The sequence below is a fragment of the Rhinatrema bivittatum genome, chromosome 2 (genome assembly GCF_901001135.1).
Source record: "Rhinatrema bivittatum chromosome 2, aRhiBiv1.1, whole genome shotgun sequence".
Taxonomy (NCBI): domain Eukaryota; kingdom Metazoa; phylum Chordata; class Amphibia; order Gymnophiona; family Rhinatrematidae; genus Rhinatrema; species Rhinatrema bivittatum.
The window spans coordinates 425228655-425242327 of NC_042616.1; the positions used below are offsets into that span (position 1 = coordinate 425228655).

Sequence of the window (13673 nt, forward strand, 5' to 3'; positions counted from 1 at the left end):
AAAGAGATTGGGCACATTTGCTGAGGCCTTTTCCTCCGGATTTTGTCCTACTGCTGCATGATGCCTATTTGGCAAGGCAGCAAGCAGAGTGAAGGCTCAGTTTTCCAGGTCTCTGCCTGTCTGCCATGCCGAAAGCCCTTCGGGGTCCCCAAGCAGCGTGGCTCCAGGCTCAGTCGAACTTCCCAGGTCCAGCAGCTGCTCAGTCCTCCTCCTTCTTTGGGTACTGGTCAGGAGGAGTCAGACGTTATGCTCGAGGTTCCTGGGGACCCCGGGGAGAACCCTGATCAGGATGTCCTGGTGGATCTGGAGACCGGAGGACCAGACCCAGGGGACAGTTTGCTCTCCTCAATTCCTGAGGGGGATGACCTGAAGGTGGTTCGCCTTTTTTCGGAAGGACGAACTTAAGGATTTATTGCCTTTGGCCTACCAGGTCCTGGGGGTTAAAATCCCTCAGCAGGAGTCTGACTTGGAGGGGACTGATCCCGTTTTGGATGATACACGCAGCCCTCCTACAGCTTTTCCATAGCACATATTGGTGAAGAAACTGGCGAGGCGGAATGGAGTTTTCCTGATTCTGGTCTCAAGGTGGGGAATGCCATGTCAAAGATTTATCTGGTGCCGGAGCAGACATTGGAACTTTTTTCTCTCCCTAAGGTGGACGCTGCGGTTTCTGCGGTCGCCAAGCAAACGACTATCCCAGTGATAGGTTCCACGGCTTTGAAAGATGTTTAGGATTGCAAATTGGAGATCCATCTCAAAGGGATTTTGGAGGTCTCAATCTTGGGCTTGAAAGCAGTAATTTGTTCTAGTTTTATGCAGTGTGTGTGCCTCTGCTGGGTGCAGCAGTTGCAGGAGAGCCTGCCCAAGTCAGGGGAGGACGCAGATGTGGCTTATGGGGTGGATGCGCTTTATGATTTGGTGCATATCTCCTCTAGGGTAATGGCTTCAGCTGTGACAGCCAGAAGATTATTTTGGTTGCATAACTGGGCCGCAGATGATTCCTCCAAAGTGGTTAGGATCGCTTCCCTTCAAAGGTCACCTCTTATTTGGGGAGGATCTTGAGCAGCTAATGCAGACTCTTGGAGAGAATAAAGCCCTTCGGTTATCTGAGGATAAACCTAAGGCCAAAAGGTTTTTTTCAGGTGCAGTCTCGGTTTCGCTCTGATAGGAGATCTAGACCCTCAAGGGCTGCACCCGGTTCTCAGAGGCAGTTCTCTCCTTGGGGTCAGTCCTTTTGGGGTGCCCGGAGGGTCTATGGCTGGAGGTAAGACCTCGTAATGAGGCAAGGCTGGTCCACGCCATCATTCCTATTATAGGAGGTCACCTGATTCAGTTCTACAACTAGTAGACCAGATTTACATAGGACCAGTGGGTTCTCAGTGTGGTCAGAGACTGCTACACTTTAGAATTTGCTCGGCCCATTCGCAAACTGTTTCTAATTTCCCCCTGCGGTCCCATGAGCAAGTAGTCAGCGGTACAGGGACCCTAGATAGTCTCCAACATCTTGGGGGTAGTAATTCCAGTGCCCTCAGCGGAAGTTTGCAAGGGAAGAGATTCCATTTAGTTTGTGGTCCCGAAGAAGGAGGGAGTGCTTCCTATGATTCTCGATTTGAAAAAGGTAAATGCAGCACTCAAGGTGCCGTGCTTCTCGATGGAGACCTTGCGATCAGCGATAGCGGTGGTTTGCAAGGGAGAGTTTCTAGATTCGCTGGATCTCATCGAGGCCTATCTCCACATTCCTATCCATCTGGACTTGCAGTGTTTTCTCCACCTCATGATTCTGGGACATTTTCAGTTTCAGGCCCTTCATTTCGGTCTGGCCACGGCCCTGCGCACTTTTACCAAGGTGATGGTGGCGGAAAGGTGTTCTGGTGCACCCATATCTGGACGATTGACTTATCAGAGTCCAGATATGTTGCCAATCGGTTCCCAAGTTCTCGATCTTCTTCAGTTCCTCAGCTGGGTAGTGAACGTGGCAAAGAGTCATTTGATCCTGACAATCTTTGGAGTATCTGGGTGCTCGGTTTGACATCTTGGTCGGCAAAGTGTATCTTTCGGAGGAGAGTATTGAAACTGCTGAGTCAGGTTCACCAGTTGTTGCAGTTACATGTTCCCAAGGTCTGGGATTATTTGCAGGTCCTGGGTTTCCATGACTTCCACCCTTGGCTTGGTGCCATGGGTGTTTTCCCATCTAAGACCCTTTCAGAGGGCACTTTTGGCTCATTGGCAGCCAATATCCGAGGAGTTTCAAATGCTGTTGCCCCTCGAGGGCGAAGTGAGAGAGAGAGCCTTTCCTGGTGGCTTCAGACTTCCAATCTCATTTGAGGGGTGGACCTCGAGGTTCCGGATTGGGTGATAAGTTACTACCGATGCCAGTCTCTGGGAATGGGGAGCGGTTTGTCAGCAGCACTCGGTCAAAGGTACTTGGTCCACGAGAGAATCTGCTTCGTCTATCAACCAGTTAGAAACCAGGGTGGTCCATTTAGCCTTGCGGAGTTTCTGCTGTTAGTCCGAGGTCAGTCAGTAAGGATTCTTTCAGACAGTGCGACCACAGTGGCTTGTATTAATGGGCAGGGCAGAATCAAGAGACAAGCAGTAGCTCGGGAGGCACAACAGTTAATTCTTTGGGCAGAAAGGCACCTGGAGCACATAGCTGCATCCCACATAGCCGGGGTCAAAAATGTTCAGGCTGACTTCCTGAGTCGAACTCAGTTAGACCCCAGGCAAGTGAGAATTATTTGATTCCACGAGGCAACTCATTCGAGATCGGTGGGTGTCTCCTCATGTGAATCTCATAGTGACTCGTCAAAATGCCAAAGCATTTCATTTCTTCAGTTGGAGACGTCAGCATGGGGCCAAAGGAGTCGACGTACTAGTTCTGCCTTGGCCACAAGGGGTCCTTCTCTATGTCTCCCCCCCCCCCCGGCCATTAGTGGGCAAGGTGTTGCGTTGCATAGAAAAACATTGCAGAGAGATGGTATTGGTTGCTCTGGAGTGGCTGCGGTGTCTGTGGCTCTCGGATCTGATCAACCTGGCAGTGGATGGACAGATTTGCTTTGGGCATCTGGAGGGTCTCCTTCATCAGGGCCCCATATTTTCCAACCAGGCCGCTTACTTTTGTCTAGCGGCATGGCTTTTGAGAGGCGAAGGTTAAGGAGTAGATGTTATCCAGAAACTGTTATAACCACCTTATTGCAAGCCAGAAGAAAGTCCATGAATATGGCTTACGTTAGAGTATGGAAGGTGTTTGATTCCTAGTGCACTGCTCATGGAGTACGACCGCTCAAGTCCTCCATCCCAGACATTTTATCTTTTCATCAGAAAGGTTTCGCTAAAGGCTTGTCTCCTAGCTCGTGCAGGTGGTGGCCTTGGGCTGCCTTCATGGTAAGATCGTGGGTTCCGCTATTTCTGCTCATCTGGATATTGTTAGGTTCCTTAGAGGAGCAAAGAATTTGCATCCTCCCATTAGAAGTGTTTGTCCATCATGGAACCTTAAATCTGGTCCTACGAGGTTTGTGTGCGGTGCCTTTTGAGCCCCTGCAGAAGGACTTGACTCTCAAAGTGGTGTTTCTCGTCGCTATATGCTCAGCTAGAAGAATTTCGGAGTTGCAAGCTTTGTCCTGTTGGGAGCCCTTCCTTCAAATTTAGAGTTCAGGGTTTCGTTGAGGATAGTGCCTTCTTTTTTGCCGAAAGTAGTTTCCACATTTCATGTGACAGTGGAGCTTCCAGCCTTTCCATCAGTAGATGCATCCGCTCCACATGCGAAGCAGCTCAAGTGGTTATATGTTCGGTGAGCTCTATTGAGCTATCTCAAAGTGACGAATGATTTCAGGAGGATAGACCACCTTGTTTTGTGGAGCGGCGCGAAGCGAGGTTTCAAAGCTTCTAAGGCTACTATTGCGCATTGGTTGAAAGAGGCGATTGGGTCCACTTACATTACAGGAGACTGTGAAATTCCAGAGAGCTTAAGGGCTCATTCTATGCGTTCACAGGCAGCCTCCTGGGTGGAAGTGCAACTGGTGTCTCCTCAGAGATTTGCAGGGTAGTGACTTGGAAATCACTACATACCTTTGCACAACACTTTCGTTTTGATGTGGGAGATTCAGGTTCTCCTTCCTTTGGCGAGAGTGTTCTGAGAGCAGGACTCTCCAGGTCCTACCATTTGGACTGATGCAGGTACGTCCAGGGAAAGGAAAATTAGCAGGTAAGAACCAATTTTTGTTCCTGTAGTACCATGGATTAGTCCAGAACACGCCCAATTTAAGGAGGTGGAGTCACCTGCTCAGCTGTTCTTTTTATTAAGGAAGGCCATTTTGTTGGTATAGTTTAAGAAGATTTTCATTAGTTTGGTTTTTTTGCAACTGTTTTTTATTGCTTGGGTACAGATCAATACTGAGGACTTGCAGATGGCACTAAGGTTTATCAAGCAATGTCAGTAAAACTTTCTCAGTCTCCATCTGCTGGCAGGGATGCATAAATCAAGGAGTCTGGACTGATCCGTGGTACTACAGGATCAAAAGTTAGCAGGTAAGAACCAATTTTCCTTTTGTAACAATGTATGTACAAATATCCACAAAATGGGCTGGTTATTTCAGTTACAATGTCATGTACTATTTGAGATCTTGTCCTTGCAGAATGTGAATACCAAAGATGTTTAAGTACTTTGAATGTTGTGATTACAAATGTTGTACTGTGGAGCTTCACAAGTGGCTCGTGTTGCCTTCTCCAGAGAGCATACTCTTTGCTAACAATTGGGTACATGGCAATGTATGTGAAATGGGCACTATCTAGTTAGTGTTCACCTCCATATACAGTCAAGTGGACTAGATGCAATGTAGAATGTCTTCACTGTATTGGTGGCCAGCAGCAGACTCACGATGTTGGACCGGCCCAGGTATTCGCCACCCAGGCCGGCCCAGGACACATCACATGATCTGCCAAGCATGGCTCTGTCACGGCCATGCACAGCAGACCACTTGACTGGAGCGATCGGCCCATCGGGGGATGCCTGATCCCCCAATAGGCCAATCCGCCCCTGTTGGTGGCCAATAGATTGAATAGCTATGCTATATCATATGAGCTATAGCAAACCATTGGTCTCTTCCATTGTGAAGATATATCACCTCTGACCAAACAATGGCTCTTCTCTCTGGATCTAGCACCTAATGCTGTCATCACATAACTCTTTAGTCAGAAGCCTACTTGAAAAGTATATTAACCATTTGGTCTCCATCTATAATGAGCATATTTTTACAGCTACGGGTGCTAGGCCCAGAGAGTAGAGAGTGTACATGTAACTCTTGTCTGGTCTTAGGTGAATTAACTCTAATGACCCCACAAGAGATAACACTGGGGGCTCTTACATTTGTCTTCAGTCCACCTAAAAAGGCAGGAACTACATTAGGTGGTTTTTTTTTTTTAAGGTATGACAGTTTGACATATATGTTTTCTACTTGCAGCCTGTTAGAACACAGAGTCATCCCAGAAAGTAGCTTCTATGAAAAGCTCATATAGCCTGCTGTGGGCCAACTAAGGAATCCCAGAGGGATGGAGGATAGAGTGTCCCCACTGCCTAACAGTAGAACATAAAGAGGCCTGCTGTTGCTTGTGAGGAGGCGGACTTCCTCCTACTCCCTACCATCCCTGCACTGCCTTTGGTTGTTGAGCTGTAGACAGCTAATAGTAAAGTTTGATCTCGGTGTTGTTACTATCCCTTATAGACATACATAATTTCAACACTTGCTTCCATGACACTATAAATGTATATATTATAATCTTGTGGGTCTAGTCAGGGCATAGGAAACTATCACACCTCTGGCCGCCTTCATTCACACTGAGTAGTGTTGGCTTCCTAGCCAAGGAAAAAGATATTCATGTGTAACTGTGTCTGTATGGCTCTCTGGCAATCTGGGTATTGGGGAATAATATGCTCCTTGAATGATTACTTGCAGCCCGTAGGCCCCTGTGTGTGTGTCAATGGAATCGTGTATGCAAGATGAAGATGTAGCCTAAGGATCCTTTCCCCCAAGTTCGCTATGGCATAAAAACCTCTCTTCAAGTCCAGCAAGTCCCGTCTTTCAAGGGAATCTTATGCAACAATTAATACGGCTGCAACTCTAGAAAAATATCACTTACAAAAACTGCAAGGAAAGGGGAGGGGGGGAAAAAAAAAAACCTAGACACTGAGGGTCTCTGCCTAGGGGGCAGGGTGATAACTAGAGCTGCACATGCTCAGTAGGGCATGTTGAAAATTCTAGAATCTTTGAGATTAAAGTTCTGGACCAGGGTTCCATCCGATGAGGTTACCCATGTGTGAGGACCACCATCCTGTTTGTCCTTGGAGAATGATTAATGCAGCCAAAACAGCTATTATGACCTGGCCCAGACAACAGGAAAAAGATGTTTGCGACATTCCCCCAACAACCCCAACTGTTTGGAATGAGCCAGATGCCATAAAATGCAGACTGCATAATAGCTTGGTGAGGCCTGGGACCTTTCTGTGACTGGATCCAGCTCCCCTCCAAATTCTTGATATAATTCCATGATAGCTTGAGCGCTCAGGTGATACGTCATTACCATGTAGTCCTCTAGCATCCCCAGCGATACGGTGCAGGGATGTACCACCTGTGTGCTCTCCTCATGGCAAGCTCTGATGTGGGCCTGCATGCTCTATCAACAGGGCTGAATGTTGTAGTAGCTGCAGTTATTGTTGAGCAGCCTTACGCAGCCAGTATCCCATGTAACATTGAGGCCAATACAGTAAAGTGTGCTCCGGCGGAGCGCACTGTTAGCCTGAGTTTTCGACGCACTATTTTTACCCCTTAACCAGTAAGGGGTAATAGCGCGTCGAAAACAAGTGACCAACCCCCCCGAAACTAATAGCACCCACAACATGCAAATACATGTTGATGGGCCTATTAGTCATTCCCGCACGATACAGAAAGCAAAATATGCAGCGAAGCCGCACATTTTACTTTCGGAAATTAACACCTGCCTGTGAATTTCAGCCAGCACTGGGAAATTATTAAGTTGGAGGCCCCAAAAGTAAAAAAAAAAATTTTAAATTAAAAAAATGTTAAATCTGCCCAAGGGTTGGAAGACGGATGCTCAATTTTGCTAGCGTCTGTTTTCCGAACCCGTGGCTGTCAGCGAGCTTGACAACCGACGCCGGTAAAATTAAGCGTCGGCTGTCAAATCCGCTGACAGCCGCCACCTCTGTCAAAAAGGAGGCGCTAGGGACGCGCTAGTATCCCTAGCGCCTCCTTTTACCGCAAACCCTCATTTACATAAATTCATTTGATCGCTCACCCACTCTCCCACAAATTTTTCTGTATCGGCCCATTTGTAGCTTTAGGAAAACAAGACAAGCAAGAAAAGGTGTTTTTATTGGCTCACTACGGCTGTGAAGGTATGTCATGGAGAAGGCCTCATTTTATTGTGCACAATAATTGCCGCTATCCCGTAATAATGGCTATGGTGCGATAAAAAGAGCAAGTTTGCTTACTGTAAAACAGTGTTTTCCATAGATAGCAGAATGAATTAGCCATGCTATTTGGGTAATGTCATCGAAGAGCGTGCCGGTTCGGACATTCTCTTCAAAGATTAAAGTCTTTGGTGCTGTGCATGTGTGGCACCTACCACACGCAGTTCGTGTCTCTTCAATGGCAGTTATTCCCCAAGCTATAAGATTCTGTATTTATAGAAAGAATAGCAGAAAACTGCACGTCCAGGGAGGAGGGTGGGAAGCATGGCTAATTCATCCTATCTACAGAAAACACTGTTTACGGTAAGCAAACTTGCTCTTTTCCATCGATAAGCAGGCTGAATTAGCCCTATTTGGAAGTCCTCAAGCATGAGTGTAAAGTGCAAGTATTGATTTAAAATAAATACTTGTAGTCACATACCACAGAATTTTTTTTTTTTACTCTTTGGTGGACATGGTTTTCTGGTCTAAAGCACAGGATAGAACTGCTTGACCAAGCATGCTGTCTGAAGCTGTTGGGCGGTCTAAGCAGTAATGAGCTGTGAAGGTGTAAACTGAAGAGCAAGTTGCAGCTCTACATAGGTCTTCCATTGGAACATTTTTTAGATGGGCAATAGAACACGCCTTTTTTTGAAGTTGGTGTGCTGAAACTGAGCTGGACAAAAGGAGCTTGAGATGAGCTATGGCAGAATTGAATGCAGTTTGAAATCCAGTTAGATATAATTCGTTTTGTGACTGCAATCCCAAGCAAGTTCGGGTTGAAGGATAAAAATAATTGTGAAGATTTGTGAAAAGTTGGAGTTCTTTGTTTATAATACGCTAGTGCTCTTTTGCAGTCTAGTGTATGGAATTGAGACTCCCTTTTGTTAGCTTGAGGCTTAGGGAAAAATACTGGGAGCGTAATACTTTGACTGATATGGAAAGCTGATACCGTGTTTCCCCGAAAATAAGACATCCCCCAAAAATAAGATCTAGTAGAGATTTTGCCGAATTCCTAAATATAAGACCTCCCCCGAAAGTAAGCCATCCCTTGTAAACAGGGGCGGATTGACCTATCGGGGGATCGGGCTTCCCCCGGTGGGCCGGTCAATCCTGACACGTCATTTTTTTTTTTTAAATAAAGTTTCCAAGGTACTAGGGGCAGACGCGAGCAGTGGTATCCCGAGGGGAGCCAATGCCCCCGGGCGCAAAGAGGCTCATGCGGCCGCTGAGCCTCCTTGCCCGAAGAAAAAGATTGCGTTCAAATGCGCTGATGCTCTTCCTCCTTCCTGCCTGTGCGCCCCGGAAGTAAACGTTGCCGGAGCCACGTGGGCAGGAATGAGGAAGAGCATCAGCGCGTGCAGAAGCAGAGGAGCCGCCGCGGGCTGCTGCGAATCCCAAGTCGCAGCAGCCCAAGAAGAGGAAGAGGCCCGGTAGCAGGGCCAAGGAAGAGGAAGAGGCCCGGTAGCAGGGCTGCCGCGGCCCGAGACGTTCAGGGTCGCTGCAGAGCCCATCCTGCGGCGACCCGCGAAGATGAGGCCCAGAGGTGAGAGAGAGGCTGAGGGTCTGTAGAGGGTGTGTGCGTGCATGTATGAGATGAGTTGAGAGATTGTGTGTGGGAGTGAGGATTTGAATGTTTGCAGAGGCAGCATGTGAGAGCCTCTGTGTGTGTGTGAGAGAGACAGCGTGTGACTGTGAGAGCCTATGCTTGAGCAAGACAGCATGTGGGAGTGAGAGAGAGCCTAGGTGTGTGAGTCAGACAGCATGTGACAGTGAGAGCCTGTGTGTGTGTGAGAGAGAAATGCATGTGAGAATGAGAACTCGACTGTGTTTGAGGGAAGAAGATGGAGAGAAAAGAAATACGGAAGAAAAAAGGACAATATAAAAGGAATTGGCAAAAAAATAAGAAAGGGAAGGTGGAAAAAAAAAGCCTGTGACCAACCGATTAGAAAACTATCAGCCAGCAAAGGTAAAAAAAAAATAAAAATTACTTTTTAGTGTTTGGCACATGTAATCTTTGGGAATGTGCAAGAATAGCAATTTCTCTATGCGGACCTCACAATGTATGAGATCAGCATGGAGAAAGTGGAAGCCCACGGGGCCTGCACAGAGGAGGCAGCAGAATGGGCTTCAGTGTCAGTAGCAGCAATCTGCGCCTCCCCAATAGCCATGTGGCAGCAGTGACAATGGCATCAAGATTACTGACATCTGGGGATGGTGGCAGTACCAGTCGGGGGACCCCTTCCAAGCAGTGTGCAGAGGTTCAAAAGCAGCAGAGTCAGCCCAAGCTGACTACCATGAATGCTGCACACTCTTACCTCTCTCTGACAGCACACTGGTGGGGCATGGCTGACGCAGAGGCAGCCAGGAGCTCAACGGTATTAGACATCCCCTGAAAAAAAGGCCTAGTGCATCTTTGGTAGCAAAAATTAATATAAGACACTGTCTTATTTTCGGGGAAACAGGGTACTACTTTAGGAAGGAATTTTGAATAAGTTCTCAGAACTACTTTGTCATGAAAAAATTGCAGGTAAAGGGAGTAATGAACCAAAGCTTGAAGTTCACTTACTCTGCCAGTTGGGGTTATTGCGACTAGAAAAAACTACTTTCCAAGTTATTTTAAATGAGACGATTGGAAAGGTTTGAATAGTATATATGGGTTTAAATAAGGTTTGCACAAGTTTCTGGCGGATATGTCCATAAATGAATACCAGCCAGACAGCGTTGAGGGTTTCTCAACATAAGAAGTACCTAGCACAACCATTCTAAGGAGCCGACCTGGCAACTGTCGGAGACAAGATCTGGGGCTCGATAGGCCCAGAACGGCGCTCATTTACAGACAGCACAGGGCGCTGTGCTCTGAAAGTCAAAACCCAAATACAACCAATGGCCTCCGGGAAGTATTCAGAGGATCAAAGGAATAATTTTAGTAACGCTGCTTATACACACTGGATGCAAGTTGCAATAAACACCGAAGCACCCGGCACAAGCAACTCTCAAAACAAACGTGACAAATTCTCAAGAGAAAAGCGGGAGGCCCCAGTCCCGCCGCCGACCAGAGCCTCCAGGACTAAGCCTCCGGAAACCACACACCTCCCAGCCCACGTCCCCCCCTCTGTCGTCTCATTGCTCGGACGGGAAACTCACCCACGCCCGCCTGCTTCCGGCAGAAAATAAGATCCGGATGATGCTTGGCCATGCCCCACCGCCGTTACCACCACCGCCGCCGCCGCCGAGCTTGAGGAAGATGGCAGCGCACAGTCCCGCCTCCCTCCCCTCTGACCTTTCCCCTTTCACCCCGCGTGCGTCGATATTCTTTCTCCCTTCCGCTCCTTCCCTTGCAGTAGCAGGTCACAGTAGTGGAGGGCGTGCACTGTATGTGACAGGTCCGGCTTGTTGGAGGGGGCAGGGTGTAGGAGAAACTTACTCATAATATGAGACACCCTGAATGTATGCAACATGACGTTGGAAGTGGCAAGAAAATCAAATTGCATTGACGAGGAGTTGCCCAAATGACGATTCTCTTACTATCTTGCACGATTTCCCATTTCATTTCTGTCTCGCGGGACTTTAAAGACCGCCCCCTTCTCCTCCAACCCTTTAAAGTCAGCGTCCTGACGTCACACCCGAGCGACCTCATCTTTGTCAGTGAACAAAATGGCGTCCTACTGTCTCTTGATCAGTCGCCTACAGGTGAGAATTACATGGCAGAGAGTAGGGACGACGAGTAAGGTCGAGTCGGGGTAGGGCGGAGATGCCCGGGGCATTTCCGGTGTACCTCCGATACATAGCTCTTGACGATTTTATAACATTTTCCCCCATTGCCCTCCCCATCCCTTCCTCCAACACTCCCTGCTTTGAGTAAGATGCCTGTCCCTTTGCGCGAACCCTTGGCTTCCTTATTCCTATGGCAACCGAGCGACTGCAGCGGTGCTGCGCGAGCTCTGGTAGTGTCGCCGCCGACAGTTAAACAGCAAAAAGAAAGTCTGTGTGTGACGTCAAGGTGAGAACAAGGTGACCGCGTGCCCGTGCGTATCCCGGGAGGGCACGGTGCGGGCGCCTCCCCTGGAAGCGCCGGTGCAAGAAGCCGACTCTGCAGCCCCCCGCACCTCCTGCTCTGCACGTGCCAGGAGCCGCTAAAAGCATCGAGCTAGCGCCGGGTCCCTTTACGTGGAAGTAATCAACGCATGCAAATGACTGGGTTGCTTAGGCTGAGTGTATGTAAAGGCATTCAACCATTGGATCGCAGTTGATTTGACTCCAAATAGGAAGAAGTTTGCTTAACATACTAGTTACCTTCGTGCATGTCTCTAATAAGCATACAGCATTTTAACAAGCTTATATTTGGTCATTCTTAAAAGTTTAAAATTGTGCAAAGTACACCCACATTCAGGCAGATACTATATCGTGCGCTGAACCTAGTGAGATCTTGGATGCGCCAGGCTAACACCCGATCCAATAAGGGGATTAGCGTGTCCAAAATGCACGTCCAAACCAGTGCAGAGCTAATATCAGTCATCACATGTAAATGCATGTAGTTGAGGCTATTACCCCCCCCCCCCTCCCCATGGGTATGTTTTAATACAAAAAAATTTATGCCAGCCTCAGGGCTGGTGTTGTCTTTACATGCTCTGGACCATCTAAAAAAGACCAAAATACTGTTTTTGTCTGGTTCAAAAATTACAGTGGCTTGCAAAAGTATTCAACCCCCTAAAGTCAACAGGTTCGCGTGGATTACAAATGACACTTACACAGATTGTTCCAGACAGTATGTTTATTGCAAACCAGTATGCTCTTAAAGTTTATTTCCAAAGCAACAATTCATTATTTCTTTGCAATTTTTGTAAAATAAAATTTAAAAACTGAAAAATGCTGCTTGCATAAGTATTAAATCTCTGTGCTGTGGAAGCTCCAAGTTTACACAGATGAAAGATATTGCCCTAACAATTGGCTTACAATTGATCTCTACCTGTGAATTGTTTTAAAAATAAAAAGTCAGTTTTTCTGGACAAAAGATCCCCTAATTCCAGTACCATTGGTCAGACTGTGAATTTGAAGAAAAGCTGTACAAATAAATGAAGACCAAAGTGTGGTCTAAGAAAACTAAAGATAAAAGTATAGACATGCACAAGATAGGAAAAGGCTACAAAATAATATCTAAGTGCATGGATATTCCAGTGAGTACTGTTAGATCAATTGTGAGAAAATGGCAGCTGCATCATACCACCCAGACATTGCCTAGACAAGGCCATCCCTGAAAACTCAGCAACAGAACAAGAAGACTTGTGAAGGAAGCCCCAGAGAGACCAGCAATTTCTTTGAAGGAGCTGCAGAATTCAGTGGCTGAGAATGGAGTGGAGGTGCATCAGTCAAACATATCAAGAGCTCTGCATACAGCTTGCTGCATGAGAGAGTGGCTAGAAAGAAGCATCAGAATGACCCAGCTAAAATGTGGGATAAGGTTTTGTGGTCAGATGAGACAAAAATTAAGCTTTTTGGTCAAAATTCAAAATGCTATGTGTGGCACAAACCTACCCATTCCTCAGCATCAAGTTGTGGGGATGCTTTTCCTCAGGGAACTGGGCATCCTGTTAAAATTGAATGATGGATTGGTGGTGCAACAGACAGAGAATACTGCAAGACAACCTGCTTCAATCTGCTAAAAATACCTTTTAGCCAGGACAGTGATTCCAAGCATAAGGGTAAAGCAACACAGGAGTGGTTGAACAACAAAGGTGAATGTTCTGCAATGTCCAAGTTAAAGTCCGGATTTCAATCCAATCAAGAATCTGTGGCACTGTTAAAATTTCAGGCCATAAGCATCCAACCAACCTGAACAGCCTGGAGCAAATCTGGCAGGAAGAATGGGCAAAAATCACTCCCAACCAGTGTGTAAAGCTGGTAGAAACTTACTCCAACATTCTTGAAGCTGTTACTGTAGCAAAAGATGGTTCTACCAAGTATTAGTCTGAAGGGGTTGAATACTTATGCAAGCAGAATCTTTCCAGCTTTTAAGTTTACTGTTTGGAGCAATTTGTGTAAGTATAATTTGAAATTCACACACATCTGACTTCTTAGGGGGTTGAATACTTTTGCAAGCCATTGTGTGTGTATATATAGCTGCAGTAACATGTTTATGCTCTCTAGTAAAATCAGCAATCATTTTTCAATTGTTAGTTTTAAATGGTAATGTTGTGCTTTTTATACATAC

General features: G+C 46.8%; 2 protein-coding genes across 4 annotated transcripts in view; one reads left to right on the plus strand and one right to left on the minus strand.

Annotated features, from left to right (window-relative positions):
• The window catches only part of PHF5A (PHD finger protein 5A), a 49780-nt gene extending 38773 nt beyond the window's left edge, over positions 1-11007 (minus strand). The window contains exon 1 of one of the 2 annotated variants that reach the window (XM_029590247.1): positions 10890-11007. In XM_029590247.1, coding sequence (XP_029446107.1) covers positions 10890-10956 — 67 coding nt within the window. In that variant the 5' untranslated portion in view covers positions 10957-11007. Of the gene's footprint in view, positions 1-10609; positions 10748-10889 lie in introns of those variants that run through there. The other variant, XM_029590248.1, reaches the window with a different exon arrangement.
• Positions 11008-11023: 16 nt separating this feature from the next.
• Positions 11024-13673, plus strand: part of ACO2 (aconitase 2) — a 135115-nt gene continuing 132465 nt past the window's right edge. The window contains exon 1 of one of the 2 annotated variants that reach the window (XM_029590245.1): positions 11024-11155. In XM_029590245.1, the coding sequence (XP_029446105.1) occupies positions 11120-11155 (36 nt within the window). In that variant the 5' untranslated portion in view covers positions 11024-11119. Of the gene's footprint in view, positions 11156-11640; positions 11680-13673 lie in introns of those variants that run through there. The other variant, XM_029590246.1, reaches the window with a different exon arrangement.